At 44.5% G+C, this 17,208-nt stretch overlaps 1 protein-coding gene across 1 annotated transcript in view; it reads left to right on the top strand.

Moving 5' to 3' along the window:
* Positions 1-17,208, top strand: part of sbf2 (SET binding factor 2) — a 715,543-nt gene that overhangs the window by 327,490 nt on the left and 370,845 nt on the right. Inside the window, exons 5-6 of the mRNA XM_070898748.1 lie at positions 6,374-6,484; positions 9,219-9,325. Coding sequence (XP_070754849.1) covers positions 6,374-6,484; positions 9,219-9,325 — 218 coding nt within the window. The remainder of the gene's footprint in view (positions 1-6,373; positions 6,485-9,218; positions 9,326-17,208) is intronic.

Genomic DNA, 17,208 nt, shown 5'->3' with positions numbered 1-17,208 from the left:
CAGACTGCTAGTCCCTCAACCACAATGCTGAAGAGAGGCAGTTCAGAGAAGGGCCATGAGACTGATTCCAAGGATCAGAAGAGTGAATTATGAGGAAAGACTGGAGAAACTTCAGAGATTGTAAACCTTGCAGGAAGTAAAAGAATAGTGCCTTCGAGTTATATCGAGTCTACAGGACAGAAATAGGCCATTTAGTCTATTCCAGCATTTATGCTCCACTCTCTTCTCTCTCTCATAGGTAGTCCCCCAGAGTCAAGGATGACTTGCTTCCACACTAAAATGAGTTCTAAGGTGACTGATGAGACTAATGCGGCATCTACAGTCTCTATCACAGGTGGGGCAGATGGTGGTTGGAGGGACGGGTGGGTAGGGTGATTGATTTATTGTAAGCTCCTCCCACTGTTTGTACTTGGCTTCCACATGTTCCCGGCGAAGAGACACCAAGTTTTCGCCGACTTCTCGGATGCTTCTCCTCCACGTGGAGCGGTCTTGGGCCAGGGATTCCCAAGAGTCGGTAGAAATATTGCATTTTTACAAGGAGGCTTTGAGGGTGGCCTTGAAACATTTTCTCTGCCCTCCTGGGACTCGCCTGCCGTGATGTAGCTCAGAGTAGAGTTCTTGTTTTGGGAGTCTAGTGTCAAGCATGCAGACAGTGTGGCCTGTCCATCGGAGCTGATCGAGCATGGTCAATGCTTCGATGCTGGAGATGTTGGCCTGAGAGAGAACGCTGACGTTGGTGCCCCTATCCTGCGAATTAATTTTCAGGATTTTGCGGAGACAACGTTGGTAGTGGTACTTCAGTGCTTTTAGCTGCCTACTCTACATAGTCCATGTCTCTGAAGCATATAGGAGGGTGGGTATCACTACTGCTCTGTAGACCATGAGCTTGGTGCCAGGTTTGAGATCCTGGTCTTTGAACACTTTCTTCCTCAGGTGACCGAAGGCTGCACTGGCACACTGAAAGCGGTGTTGGACTTCGTCATTGATGTCTGTCCTTGCTGATAGTAGGCTCCCAAGGTGTGGGACGTGGTCCATATTGTCCAAGATCTCGTCATGGATCTTGATAATCGGGGAGCGGTACACTGTGGCGGGGGTAGGTTGGTGGAGAACCTTTGTCTTACTGATGTTTAATGTAAGGCCCAGACTTTCGTACGCTTCAGTGAAGGTGTCAACGATGGTTTGGAGTTCGGACTCCGAGTGTGCACGAACGCAAGCATCATCTCCATATTGAAATTCAATGACAGGTTGGAACAACCTTGGATCTGGGCTGGAGGTTGAACAATTTCCCATTTGTCCTGTAGATTAACTCCACTCCAGCGGGGAACTTGTTAAAGGTGAGATGAAACATTGCAGCGAGGAAAATTTGAGAGTTCTTTGAGGATGTAACGAATAGGTGGATAAAGGGGAACCAGTGGATGTGGTGTATTTGGATTTCCAGAAGACATTTGACAAGATGCCACATAAAAGGTTACTGCACAAGATAAAAGTTCACGGGGTTGGGGGTAATATAATAGCATGGATAGAGGATTGGATAACTAACAGAGAATAGACAGTCAGGATAAATGGTTCATTCTCTGGTTGGCAACCAGTAACTAGCTGCAGGGATCTGTGCTGGGACCCCAACTATTTACAATCTATATTAACGACTTGGAAGAAGGAACTGAGTGTAACGTAGCCAAGTTTGCTGACGATACAAAGATGGGAGGAAAAACAATGTGTGAGGAGGACACAAAAAGGACATAGAGAGGCTAAGTGAGTGGGCAAAAATTTGACAGATGGAGTATAATGTTGGAAAGTGTGAGGTCATGCACTTTGGCAGAAAAAAATCAAAGAGCAAGTTATTATTTAAATAGAGAAAGATTGCAAAGTGCCGCAGTACAGCGGGACCTGTATGAAACACAAAAGGATAGTATGCAGGTACAGCAAGTGATCAGGAAGGCCAATGGTATCTTGGCCTTTATTGCAAAGGGGATGGAGTATAAAAGCAGGGAAGTCTTGCTACAGCTATACAAGGTATTGGTGAGGCCACACCTAGAATACTGTGTGCAGTTTTAGTTTCCATATTTACGAAAGGATATACTTGCTTTGGAGGCAGTTCAGAGAAAGTTCACTAGGTTGATTCCGGGGATGAGGGGGTTGACTTATGAGGAAAGGTTGATTAGGTTGGGCTTCTACTCGTTGGAATTCAGAAGAATGAGAGGTGATCTTATAAGATTATGAGGGGGCTTGTCAAGGTGGAGGCAGAGAGGATGTTTTCACTGATGGGGGAGACTAGAACTAGAGGGCATGATCTTAGAATAAGGGGCGCCCATTTAAAACAGAGATGAGAAATTTCTTCTGAGGGTTATAAATCTGTGGAATTTGCTTACTCAGAATGCTGTGGAAGCTGGGACATTGAATAAATTTAAGACAGAAATAGACAGTTTCTTAAACGATAAGGGGTTATGGGCGGGGAAGTGGAGCTGAGTCCATGATCAGATCAGCCATGATCTTATTGAATGGCGGAACAGGCTCGAGGGGCCGTATGGCCTACTTCTGTTCCTATTTCTTATGTTCGTTCTTCTGTAAGAGCGTTGGTGCGATGACACAGCCTTGCTTGACCCTGGTCTGCACTTGTATTGTGTCTCTGGTGGATCCATTGGTAAGAATCACGGCTTGCATGTCATCGTGAAGCAGGCAGAGGATGGTGACAAATTTGTGAGGGCAGCCGAATTTGAGAAGGGTACTCCACTGCAAGGGACCAACAAAACGTAGGTCCCTTGCAGTCAGATTCAGGTGAATTTATAATGGGGAACAAAGAAATGGCGGACCAGTTAAACAAATACTTTGGTTCTGTCTTCACGGAGTGAGACACAAATAACCTTCCGGAAATACTAGTTGACCGAGGGTCTAGTGAGAAGGAGGAACTGAAGGAAATCCTTATTAGGTGGGAAATTGTGTTAGGGAAATTGATGGGATTGAAGGCCGATAAATCCCCGGGGCCTGATAGTCTGCATCCCAGAGTACTTAAGGAAGTAGTCCTAGAAATAGTGGATGCATTGGTGATCATTTTCCAACAGTCTATCGACTCTGAATCGGTTCCTGTGGACTGGAGGGTAGCTAATGTAACACCACTTTTTAAAAAAAAAAGTGAGGGAGAGAGAAAACGGGTAATTATAGGCCGGTTAGCCTGACATCAGTAGTAGGGAAAATGTTGGAATCAATTATTAAAGATGAAATAGCAGCACATTTGGAAAGCAGTGACGGGATCGGTCCAAGTTAGCATGGATTTATGAAAGGGAAATCCTGCTTGACAAATCTTCTAGAATTTTTTGAGGATGTAACTGGTAGAGTGAACAAGGGAGAACCAGTGGATGTGGTGTATTTGGACTTTCAAAAGGCTTTTGACAAGGTCCCACACAAGAGATTAGTGTGCAAAATTAAAGCACATGGTATTGGGGGTAATGTACTGACGTTGATAGAGAACTGGTTGGCAGACAGGAAGCAGAGAGTCGGGATAAACGGTTCCTTTTCAGAATGGCAGGCAGTGACTAGTGGGGTGCTGCAGGGCTCAGTGCTGGGACCCCAGCTATTTACAATATACATTAATGATTTGGATGAGGGAATTGAGTCTAATATCTCCAAGTTTGCAGATGACACTAAGCTGGGTGGCGGTGTGAGCTGTGAAGAGGATGCTAAGAGGCTGCAGGGTAACTTAGACAGGTTAGGTGAGTGGACAAATGCGTGGCAGATGCAGTATGATGTGGATAAATGTGAGGTTATCCACTTTGGTGGCAAAAACACGAAGGCAGAGTATTATCTGAATGGTGGCAGATTAGGAAAAGGGGAGGTGCAACGAGACCTGGGTGTCATGGTACATCATTCATTGAAAGTTGGCATGTAGGTACAGCAGGCGGTGAAAAAGGCAAATGGTATGTTGACCTTCATAGCTAGGGGATTTGAGTATAGGAGCAGGGGACGTCTTACTGCAGTTGTACAGGGCCTTACTGAGGCCTCAGCTGGAATATTGTGTTCAGTTTTGGTCTCCTAATCTGAGGAAGGACGTTCTTGCGATTGAGGGAGTGCAGCGAAGGTTCACCAGACTGATTCCCGGGATGGCAGGACTGACATATGAGGAGAGACTGGATCGACTGGGCCTGTATTCACTGGAGTTTAGAAGGATGAGAGGGGATCTCATAGAAACATATAAAATTCTGACGGGATTGGACAGGTTAGATGCAGGAAGAATGTTCCCGATGTTGAGGAAGTCCAGAACCAGGGGACATCGTCTGAGGATAAGGGGTAAGCCATTTAGGGCTGAGATGAGGAGAAACTTCTTCACTGAGAGAGTTGTTAACCTGTGGAATTCCCTACTGCAGAGAGTTGTTGTTGCCAGTTCATTGGATATATTCAAGAGGGAGTTAGATATGGCCCATATGGCTATAGGGATCAAGAGATATGGAGAGAAAGCAGGAAAGGGGTACGGAGAGAAAGCAGGAAAGGGGTACTGAGGTGAATGATCAGCCATGATCTTATTGAATAGTGGTGCAGGCTCGAAGGGTCGAATGGCCTACTCCTGCACCTATTTTCTCTTTCTGTAATCCCTCGGTTGACAGAGTCGAAGGCCTTTGTGAGATCAAAGAAAGCCATGTACAGCGGTTGATGCAGCCCCCTACATCTTTCTTGGATTTGTCGCACGGTGAAGATCATGTCCGTTGTGCCCCTTAGTAGGCGGAATTCGCATTATGACTCTGGGAGGAGCTCTTATGCTCCACACAAGCCTCCTATCATCCTTCTTCATCTAACACTATCAGCATACCCTTCTATTCCTTTCTCCTTCATGTGTTTATCTAGCTTTCTTTTAAATGCATCTGTTATTCCTTGTGATAGAGTCCCACATTCTGACCACTCTTTGGGTAAAGACGTTGCTTCTGAATTCCCCATTGGATTAATATTTATGACCTCTAGTTTTGGTCTCCCCACAAGTGGAAACATTTTCTCCATGCTACCTTATCAAACCCTTTCATTATCTAAAAGACCTCTATCCAGAGAAAAGAGCTCTAGCTTGTTCAGTCTTTCCTGGTAGTTACAACCTCTCAATTCTCGTACTATCATCCTTCTGAATCTTTTTTTATACCTTCGCTAATGCCTCTATATCCTTTTTATAACATGGAGACCAGAACTGTGCACAGTACTCCGTGTGGTCTAACCAAGTTTCCTTACAAGTTTAACATAACTTCTCTGCTTTTCAATTCTGTTCCTCTAGAAATGAACCCCAGTGCTTGTTTTTAGATTAAGCAGTATGTGGCATCCTTATTCTTCCTACCAAAATGTATCGCCTCATGTACTTATCTATATTGAAATTAGTTTGCCAATTACACGTTTATTCTGTAGGGTTATTAATGTCATCTTGTATTTTGACGCATATACAATATTAAATGATAAAGCTAAATTCAGAATACTAATTCAAATTAAAACATGACAGGAAGATGGGACACTGATTCAAAATAGTAAAAGGCAAATTTGTGATTGATATCAGGAAGTTTTTCTTTGCACAAAGGATGATCAACAGAGTAATGAAGGCAAAACCTTGGAATTGATCGGATACCATAATGGTGGGACTATAGGATTTTTTCTCAATGGACATGCTGAGATGAGCCACACGGCCTTCCTTTTCTATAACTTTGTTTGAACACATTTTTAATGTGATATCAATTTAGTGAGACTTATAAAGAAGATTAAGTTACAAAGAATTAATAAAAAATTAACTAATTGGATGGAAAACAATAAAAATCAATAAACATGGATTGTAGTGATGTGGACAAAACTCTGGTTCGATGCAATGTAACTAACTAGACTGAAGTAGAAAGGGTTCCTGTCCCCTCAGCACATTTGTGGAAATGTGGAAGATATGCAATTAATATTTTTTTAAAGAAAGAGCTCAGTGAATCTCTGTTTAGGACAGGATTAAAGATTATGATAAAATCAAATTGGGTTGTACATGGTAAAGAAAGAAAGTTTTGCATTTATATAGCGCCTTTCACGACCTCTGGACGTTCCGAAGCATTTTACAGCCAGTTCAGTACTTTTGAAGTGTAGTCACTGTTGTAATGTAGGAAACGTGGCAGCCAATTATGCAAGCTCCCACAACAGCAATGTGATAATGACCAGATAATCTGCTTTGTTAGGTTTGAGGGATAAATATTGGCCAGGACACTGGGGATAACTCCCCTGCTCTTCTTTGAAATAGTGCCATGGGATTTTTTACGTCCACCTAAGAGAGCTGACGGGGCCTCGGCTAAATGTTGCATCTGAAAGATGGTGTTTAGTATTGTTTTGGAGACATTTTTTCAAATTAACTATATGAAAATTAACCACTATCCTCACTTTTTAGGCTTGCCTTGGCCTCGTTTATACGGTGTATGTCGACAGTCTCCATGTGAACTTGGAAAATGTTATTGCCAATCTTTTTACATGTTTGGTGCCAGTTGCTGGAGGGTCTCAGGTAAGAAAAATATTGCTAATTTTCTAGATCATTTCAAGTATAAAACAAATGAACTATTCCTTTGCTAAGTCAGTCTTTTCGAGACTTGATGTGCCTGAAGTTGCTGGAACCTTGCATCAAAGTAATGAGTTATTAATGGCAGCACCATTATTAATACGTAAAAGTTCCAGGACACACTAGTGTAAGTGATACCATTATTTGCAGTGCTCCATAATTTGCTGGGACATCATTTTCGCCGCTTTGCCAATAGCTTCATCTGAGCTGTTAAAAGTTAGTTCATGTCGCCTATTGCCAGAATTTACTTTGTAATATCTGCCGCAACCACTTCGGCTGAAGAATAATGGTACGAGTGACTTGGCATTGATGTGATTTACAGCTCTCATATGACTCTCAGCCTGGGAGGCCAACAAAGGAACCAGTAAAGCTGTGGAACCTTATCCCAGCAGTCTGGAAATTATTCTCCGTTTTCTTTTAATAATTCTTTCAGTTTTGGCAGTATATTCTTTCCAGTTTTGCCATTCAGAGTCTTCTTAGTGTCTGAAGACAATTACTTGCAGAGCCCCACCTGTATCTACATGTTGGAAGGTGAAAGCATTGTAATGGTCTATCCACTGGCCATTCCCCTGTCCTTGATTATCATGGACAGCCTGGAGGAGGAACAGAGGGAGCAGATCCATTGCATGAGGCACTATGGCCAGAGACTGAACCAAGAGCCTACAGGGAACAATTGTCATTTGAGGCACAGCTGCAGGAGCTGTGCATGCGTAGACTGCGCTTCACCAGGGAAGAAATTGATCATCTCTGTGAGATACTCCACAGACCTGAAACAGCTGTCTACCTCGCGCAAGACCTTGTCAGTGCTAATGAAGGTGACCAAGTTTCTACAGTTCCAGTTCCTTCCAGTCAGGTCACTGGAGACCTCTGTATCGTCAATATTTTGTATTGGCCTTCACTAAAAACATTCTAATGGGGGATAATCAAGGGGCTATAGGGAGGGAGGAACTTAATACAATCACTATCACTAAAGAAGTAGTGCTCAGGAAAATAATGGAACTAAAAGCAGACAAGTCCCCTGGACCCGCTGGCTTGCATCCGAGGGTCCTAAAAGAAGTGGCTGCAGAGATAGTGGATGCATTGGTTGTAATGCAGGTTGGCATGCAGGTACAGCAGGCGGTTAAGAAAGCAAATGGCATGTTGGCCTTCATAGCGAGGGGATTTGAATACAGGGGCAGGGAGGTGTTGCTACAGTTGTACAGGGCCTTGGTGAGGCCACACCTGGAGTATTGTGTACAGTTTTGGTCTCCTAACTTGAGGAAGGACATTCTTGCTATTGAGGGAGTGCAGCGAAGGTTCACCAGACTGATTCCCGGGATGGCGGGACTGACCTATCAAGAAAGATTGGATCAATTGGGCTTGTATTCACTGGAGTTCAGAAGAATGAGAGGGGACCTCATAGAGACGTTTAAAATTCTGACGGGTTTAGACAGGTTAGATGCAGAAAGAATGTTCCCAATGTTGGGGAAGTCCAGAACCAGGGGTCACAGTCTGAGGATAAGGGGTAAGCCATTTAGGACCGAGATGAGGAGAAACTTCTTCACCCAGAGAGTGGTGAACCTGTGGAATTCTCTACCACAGAAAGTAGTTGAGGCCAATTCACTAAATATATTCAAAAGGGAGTTAGATGAAGTCCTTACTACTCGGGGGATCAAGGGTTATGGCGAGAAAGCAGGAAGGGGGTACTGAAGTTTCATGTTCAGCCATGAACTCATTGAATGGCGGTGCAGGCTAGAAGGGCTGAATGGCCTGCTCCTGCACCTATTTTCTATGTTTCTATGTTTCTATGTTTCTATGTTTCTAATCTACCAAAATTCCCTGGATTCTGGGAAGGTCCCAACGGATTGGAAAACTGCAAATGTTATGCCCGTATTTAAAAAAAGGAGGCAGACAGAAAGCAGGAAACTATAGACCGATTAGCCTAATATCTGTCGATGGGGAAATGCTGGAGTCCATTATTAAGGAAGCAGTAGCAGGACATTTAGAAAAACATAATTGAATCAAGCAGAGTCAGCATGGTTTTATGAAAGGGAAATTATATTTGACAAATTTGCTGGAGTTTTTTGAGGAGGGTGGATAAGGGGGAACAAGTGGATGTGATGTATTTGGATTTTCAGAAGGCATTCGATAAGGTGCCACATAAAAGCTAAAAGTTCACGGGGTTAGGGGTAATATATTAGCATGGATAGAGGATTGGCTAACTAACAGAAAACAGAGAGTCGGGATAAACGGGTCATTTTCCGGTTGGCAAACAATAACTAGTGGGGTGCCGCAGGCATTGGTGCTGGGGCCTCAACTATTTACAATCTATATTTATGACTTGGATGAAGGGACCGAGTGTAATGTAGCCAAGTTTGCTGATGATACAAAGATGGGTGGGAAAGCAAATTGTGAGGAGGACACACAAAATCTGCAAAGGGATATAGACAGGCTAAGGTGAGTGGGCAAAAATTTGGCAGATGGAGTATAATGTGGGAAAATGTGAAGTTATCCACTTTGGCAGAAAAAATAGAAAAGCAAATTATAATTTAAATGGAGAAAAATTGCTAAGTGCTGCAGTACAGTTCAGGGCATGTCAAGGTTGCAGAGGTCTAAATGTGCAAGATTTGGTGAGCAATCCCTGTTCAACAGCAGCAACTGGCATTTATATAAAACCTTTAACATGAATACATGTCCCAAGGTGCTTCAAGGAGGTGCAATAAACAAAATGGATGCTCAGCCAAAGAAGCAGTCAGCAGGAGGGGTAACAAAAAGCTTTGTCAAAAAGGTGGGTTATAAGGTGGAGAGGTAAAGGGGTTTAGGGAGGGAAATTCAGAGCATGTGGCCTAATATACCTGAAGGCATGGCCGCCAATGATGGACCAAAGGGTGGAGGGGAAATCCGCAAGAGCTAGAGTTGGAGAAACAGAGTTAAGGGTAGAGTGGAGTGGGGATTATAAGGCTGGCAAAGGTTACAAAGATTGGGAGAAACTACAGATTTAAATACAAGTACATGAATTTTAAACTTGAGGTGTTGGGAACTGGGAGCCAATGTAGCAAGGACAGGGGTAATGGGGTGAGTGGAACTTGGTGTGGAATACCACATGGGCAGCAAAGTTTGGATGATCTGAAGTTTACAGAGGGTAGAGGATGGGAGGCATGGATGAACGTGTCAGCGACAGATGGACAGGTAGCGGTGGAGGTGTTAGCATTGGAAGTAGGTAGTCTTTGTGATGGAGAGGATATGGGGCAGGAAGCTCAAATCTGGGTCGAAAAGAATGCTGAGGTAATGAACAATCTGATTCAATCAGGAAGGTGATGGAGCCGGTGGCATGCGTACAAAGTTTTGGGCAAGCGCTGAAGACCATGGTTTTGGTTTCCCCGATGTTTAGCTGAAGAAATTGTGGCTCATGCAAGACTGTATGTTGCACAAGCAGTTGACTGCATAGAGTTAGTGGAGGGGTTGAGAGAGATGTTAGAGAGGTAGATCTGAGTGTCATTGCCATACATGAAACCTGATCCCATGTCTACAGATGATGCCACCAAAGGACGGCATGTAGATAAGGAAGATGAGGGTGCCAAGTATGGAACCTTGGGTGACTCGAGTTAATGGTGTGGGGCGGGAAGAGAAGCCATTTATGGAGATGCTTTAGCAATGATTTGAACCAAGTTGGGGCAATCTCACTGAGTCGGATCATGAAGGAGATGTATTGGAGGATGATGAAAGGATGCAGAGGTCAAAGAGAGACTGTGCACCCTGGTCACAGTTACAGGGAATGTTATTTATGATTTTGGTTAGGGCCATTTTGGTGAGGGTTGTAAAGCCTAATGGTAGATGAGATGGACCCGCATTTGGGAGACAACTGCACACTCCAGTATTGTGCGTAGGAAAGGGAAATGGAGAGGTAATTTACAAGGACAGAGGTGCTGTTTTTGAGGAGGAAGGTGATGTTGATTTTGATGGAGATGGGGACAAAGCATGAAGAGAGGGAACCATTTACAATGTCAGCTAGCATGGGAGCCATTAAGGGAAATTGGGTATTTAGCAGTTTAGTGGGAATGGGGTCAAGGCAGCAGGAAGTGGATCTTATGGATGTGATGAGCTTGGAGAGGGCAAGGGGAAAGATAGGAGAGAAACTAGAGAGAATACGAGGGTTCAGGTCGAAGACAGGAGACCTTGGTGGGCAAGGCCAGGGGGAGAAAGCAGCAGAGGTAGCTGAATGGAAGATCTTTCTTGATGACACAGAATTCAATGAACTCTTTGCACTTGTTGGTGGAGGTAATTGTGGAGGAGGCAAGGAAGAACAGTTTAAGTAGATGGGTAGTAGACCCATCCAGTCTGCTTCCACCATTCTCAACACCAAAATAGCTACAGTGAAGACCATAAACAACACCTTGCATGCCAGGATAATACACTCTCCCTAAATTGGCCACCTCAACCTTTCTGCAGCATTCTATATGGTTCTCCAGACCATCCTTCTCCAATGGCCCTTCTCTGTTGTCTACTTCCCTTCCATTCCTACCTATCTGAGTGCAAGCAATGCTTTTCCATCAATAGCTTCTCTTCACCCCTTACACCATCACCAATGGGGTCGACGAAGGATCTATCTTTGGCTCCTTCCTCTTTCTGACCTGTTATTAAAAGCAACAATGAAAAGGCATGGAATTCGAGATAACCTTATGACATGGGTTGGTAATTGGTTGAGAGAGAGGAGACGGAAAGTAGGAAAAGTATTCTGATTGTCAGTACATGACAAGTGGTGTTATCCAGGGATCTGCTTTTCACCATATGTATCCATGATAAAGGTGTAGAGAGTCATATATCCATATTTGCAAAGGACACTAAGTTAGGAGGCATAGTAAGTTGTGCAGATGGAAGCAAATGGTCATACAAAGGGACTTAGACAGACTAAGTTAGTGGGCAAAACTATAGCAGATGGGGAAGTGTGAAGTCATCCACTTTACATTCCAATAAGACACATCGGAATATTTTCTTAATGATGAGAAAATAGGAACTATTGAGGAGCAGAGAGATTTGGGTATCTATGTACACAAAATCACTAAAAGCTAGTGGACAGGAACAAAAATAATTATGCTAACGGAATGTTGTCCAATATCTCAAAGGAGAGGAAGTGGTGCTTTAGTTGTATAGACACCATCTGAAGTACGGCTCAATTTTGGGTGCACCTCAAAGTCTTCGAAGCATTTTAGTGCCGATTCACCATAATGATTAAGGTTATGAGGACAGGTTGGATAAACTTGGCTTTATTCCCTTCAGCTTAGAAGATTGAGGGGTGATCTAATCAAGGTTCTTAAAATAATAAAGGGATTCGATAGGCTACATACAGGGAAACTATTTCCTCTGGTAGGGGAATCTATAATAAGGGGTCCTAATAATTAAAATTAGAGCTAAGAAATTTAGGAGTGAAGAGGGTAGTGGAAACTTCTGGGCTGTGAATGCTGGGTTTTCGAATTTTCAAGACTCGAGATCGATATATATCTCTTCCCAAATACTACTTTCCTCCTGACTCTGGCCTCCAACACAGAATACCCCAACCCCTCCCCCTCCCCCTCCCCGCCCTGTCTGCACCTCCCTATCCTTTTATTGAGCCCAAATTTGGCCCTCCTGTTTTTTCAGTGCACCTCCGAGCCCTCCGTCGACATTTTACATCAGAAGCAGTGCCAAAAAAAATCCGTGCGATCATGGCTGATTCTCGGGCTGTCTGTGGAGCTGGCATGGTGCAGAAGAAAGAGAGGGGGGTGGAGCTAGGCCCCAGCGCTGAAAACTGTGCTGGGACCTCTGCACATGCGCGCTAGAGTTTGCGCGCATGTGCAGTAACTCCTGGCAGGCCGTTTCGGCAAACGCGCGCCGCAGGCTGTGTGGGAGGAACCAAAGCACGCCATCCCTAGCCATGGCCGAATGGGCTCCCTCATCGGCGGCCCGCTGCTTTCCCTAAGGTAGGACTTCTATTTTTTATTTGTTATTTACTGATTGATTTTGGTGCTTTAGGTGCAGGGTTCCTTCTATTTTTTTTTATTATTTATTGATTGCTTATTACTTTGGTCTTGGTCCTTTAGGTGCAGGGTGCCTTCTATTTTATTTGTTAATTAATTGCTTATTACTTTTTGTGCTTTGTTTGGTGCTTGGTGGTGCTTTAAATGTAGTTACTTGCGCCGATTCCTTAACTGTAAGTAAGGTCTTTCTGTACGGACAAAAGTGGACACATACGCTGCCCTAAGTTAGTTTAGTACAACTTTTTTCTGGCCAAATTAGCATAAATGGTGTAAGTGGCTTGGAACGCCCCCTTTTGGAAAAAAAAACTGACCTCAAAAAACCTAACTAACTCACTTATACTGTCGCAAATCAAATGGCCAAAAAGATACCCCAGAAAAATCAAGTTACACCAAAAGAAATGGTGCAACTCATGGGGAAATTTGGGCCCAAAGAAGCTCCTCAAATCCCTTCTCTTTGACCTGGACTTCCATCACCCGTTTAGTCTCTTACTTCCGAGCTCGGTGTCTGTTTTCATCACGCCTATATCCGATGATACATAAATGTAAGTTGTTTTTATGTCTTTCATCTCTGAAAAATGTATGCATTATGATTTAGATTTATGGTTAATTGTTTTTCACCTGGGCATATTGCAGAATAAAATATATGATTCTATGTTAGTGATATTTGGGCAGCTATATCATGATGCAGTCTTCCTGGTGAATAGCAGCAATGTTTGTCAGTTTTGGATGTAAATACCAGGGACTTAAATCAGTCATTATTACAAATGAGCACTTTCTATTTTGTCTCTGGATTACTACTTCCTTCCTGCTCCTTCCACTCCACCATTGCAGATGATCTTTCAGATGCTATGCTCTTTTTCTCTGGAAGCCAAGATCATCTGACCTTGTTGCCTGTTAACCTGCTTTGAATATTCCCTTTGTGCCGTCAGTTTTCAGCCTCAGTTCATTCAATTCCTGCTTAGTGCCCCATCTGCTCCCCTTGCAAAATGCTCTGTGATATTGTTCCATATGAGAAGTGCTCTTATATACATATGCAAGTTATTGTCAAATTCTCCATTTAAATTATAATTTGCTTTTTTATTTTTTCTGCCAAAGTGGATAACCTCACATTTTCATACATTATACTCCATCTGCCAAATTTTTGCCCACTCACTTAGACTGTCTGTATCCCTTTGCAGATTTTGTGTGTCCTCCTCATCCACTGGTTCCCCCTTATCCACCCTGCTCGTTACATCCTCAAAGAACTCCAGCAAATTTGTCAAACATGATTTCCCTTTCATAAAACCATGCTGACTCTGCTTGATTGAATTATGTTTTTCTAACTGTCCTGCTACTGCTTCCTTAGTAATGGACTCCAGCATTTTCCCAATGACAGATGTTAGGCTAACCGGTCTATAGTTTCCTGCTTTCTGTCTGCCTCCTTTTTTAAATAGGGGCGTTAGATTTGTGGTTTACCAGTCCGCTGCGACCTCCCCAGAATCCAGGGAATTTTGGTAGATTACAACCAGTGCATCCACTATCTCTGCAGCCACCAGGTCCAGGGGACTTGTCCGCTTTTAGTCCCATTATTTTACCAAGTACTACTTCTTTAGTGATAGTGATTGTATTACGTTTCTCCTCCCTATAGCCGCCTGATAATCCCCTATTGGGATGTTTTTAGTGCCTTGTACTGTGAAGACCGATACAAAATATTTGTTCAAAGTCTCTGCCATTTTCCTGTGTTCATTGATAAACAAGATCAATTTAAATCAGAACTCTATTTTACTGTAAATGTGTTGATAACCATAGGCAGCATGAACTTGTCCATAAAAGAATTTGTTAAATGTGGAGATTAATACCAATAACATTGGAGTGCTAATTGATGAATTTCTATATACAATTTGTATTGTTGCTGAAAGGGTAGTGAAATAAAGAGCAAGTTTAGCTTCAACATCATTTTGTATTAAAGTATGCCCACGCTGCTAGTCCTCTGTCGCAAGTGTACAACATGATAACATTTATTCAGATTTTATTCTGCTATCAACAGGCTAATTCCTAAGCTGTAACTAAGACTATATGCATTTTTGATTTCACAAGCTCAAACACCTAGTAGAATGAAAAAGATCTGTTATAGGAAATATAGAAAAATACAGAAATCTGATGACAGACAGAAATGATGTATACCTAAATTTAATAATGTGTGTTTAAATTTGGGGCAGAAAACAAAATTTGAAAATTGCCTTTTCTCAATTTTAAAGCAGAGAAGATTGAAAAGGCCTTAAGATCCTTTTGAAACCATCAATTTTCTAGGCTGTACAAAAATAAAAATGAATGTATAGTAGTTTTTAAATTATTAAACACATATTATGTTGTGCATTAAAAAAGAATTGCATGGTAAAAACACAAATCTTCTCCAAACTGCAAAACTAATTCAAAACTGCATTTTATCTTGGGAACATGGAAATTGCTCGATGAAAAAGAGCACAGTCCATCTAGTTCACCTACCATCCTGTTAGTCACATGATACAACAATAATGGTGTTGTTGACGAATCATGGCGATCAGTCTCTATCAATGAGTCTACAACAAACCCAGACATGAGGCAAGGAACCCATCCCCCACTCCCGCTCACCTTGGTAGAAAACTTTGGAAACCATAGGTCCAAAGTCACCTGGTCTTCCCAAGAATGGTACACTTGTCATGTCTTAAATTACCCATATTGTGTATCCTAAAATATTATTTTCTGAAATTTATCTATCTGATGTACATTTGAATGAATCAACACTATCTACTTCCACACATCTCCCTGGACAGTCTGTTCCATAGATTTAACACTCGCTCACTGAAATAATGGCGCAGAATTTGCGGTCGGAGGCTTCCCACGGCCTCCGATCACAAAAATTTCGATGAAAGTATCTGATGGTCCCAGCGGTTAGGAGACTTGTGGTCCTGGGCCTCTATGTGAAGGCCTGCGTAGAGGCCCACATATTCCTGGAACGTATGTGCTTCGTACACGTCCCTGGGATCACTTCGGCTGGTCCAACCAATCAAAATGGAAGTATTCCCATTCATACTTATGGTGAGTTCCATTTCTACAGAGCTGCCATAAGTATGAATTGGAATACACACAAACACATTAAGTAAATTTATAAAAACTCATTACATATTTAAAATTAATTAATATGCAATTTAATTAAATATTTTATACAAAAATGTATTTTTTTGAATTTTTTTCTTATGCTGGTAAGAATTTCAAGGGCATTCGCTGGGCAGAAGTTCTCCACCTGCGGAGGCCCTTTTCCTCTGGATATGCATGGTCTGTTAAGAGGATTCTTGACAGATCGCAGGTTCCGGGTTTAGGCACATGCGTTTCGCGTACCTAAACCCGCAACTTGCGTGGCCCCTACAGGCACGTGTGCACCTTGTACTCGCCCGTAGGGGCCACAAATTCAGGCCCTATGGGCCCAAGTTTCGAGCCGCGCCTAGAACGGCGCAGTCCCGACCTGGACTCCCGTTTTTCACGCCACAAAGTGCGCCTAAAAAAACCCTCCAGATTCTCCAGCTCCCTGCAGGTCGTTTGCAGCTCGGCGCAACGCAGCGGGGGGCGGAGCCAGTTCCCTGCGCTGAAAACAGTGCCGGGACCTCTACAGTGGGCGCGCATGTGCAGTAGCTCCAGGCGCCCAAAACTGGGAGGGGCCGAAGCACGCAGCCCCTCGCCCTGGCCGAATGGGCTCACTGGGGCTGCGTGAATAAGGCTGCCTCCCACGGCCAGCTCCTGCTTCCTCCCGACCCGACCCGACTCCCGCTCCCCCCCCAGGACCCGACCCGACTCCCGCTCCCCACCCCCGACCCGACTCCCACTCCCCCGACCCGACTCACGCTTCCCCCCTGCCTCTGGACCGGACCCGACCTGACCTCCCTCCCCCCGACCTGACCTCCCTCTCCTTCCCTCCCCCCGACCCGACCCGACCCAACGCCAGCTACCTGTAAATCTGGTGCTGGGGACAGGCCCTGCCCGAAGTCTTGGGCCCGGCCCATTCAGCCTCCCTCCCCTTTCTCCGTCGCCCCCCCATCTCCTTTCCTCCCCCCCCCCCTCTCCTTCCTCCCCCCCCCCATCCTCCTTCCTCCCCCCCATCTCCTTTCCTCCCCCCCCATCTCCTTTCCTCCCCCCCCCATCCCCATCCCCCCCATCCCCTTCCCCCCCCATCCCCTTCCCCCCCATCTCTTTCCCCCCCCATCTCTTTCCCCCCCCATCTCTTTCCCCCCCCATCTCTTCCCCCCCCCCATCTCTTCTTCCCCCATCTCTTCCCCCATCTCTTCCCCCCCATCTCTTCCCCCCATCTCTTTCCCCCCCATCTCTTTCCCCCCCCATCTCTTTCCCCCCCCATCTCTTTCCCCCCCCATCTCTTTCCCCCCCCATCTCTTTCCCCCCCCATCTCTTTCCCCCCCATCTCTTTCCCCCCCCATCTCTTTCCCCCCCCATCTCTTTCCCCCCCCATCTCTTTCCCCCCCATCTCTTTCCCCCCCCATCTCTTTCCCCCCCCATCTCTTTTCCCCCCCCATCTCTTTTCCCCCCCATCTCTTTCCCCCCCCATCTCTTCCCCCCCCATCTCTTTCCCCCCCCATCTCTTTCCCCCCCATCTCTTTCCCCCCCCATCTCTTTCCCCCCCCATCTCTTTCCCCCCCATCTCTTTCCCCC

This window comes from Pristiophorus japonicus, chromosome 14 (genome assembly GCF_044704955.1).
Source record: "Pristiophorus japonicus isolate sPriJap1 chromosome 14, sPriJap1.hap1, whole genome shotgun sequence".
In the NCBI taxonomy this organism is placed as follows: Eukaryota; Metazoa; Chordata; class Chondrichthyes; family Pristiophoridae; genus Pristiophorus; species Pristiophorus japonicus.
The sequence above is the reverse complement of the archived record's forward strand: the minus strand, read 5'-3'. Positions and strand labels throughout refer to the sequence as shown.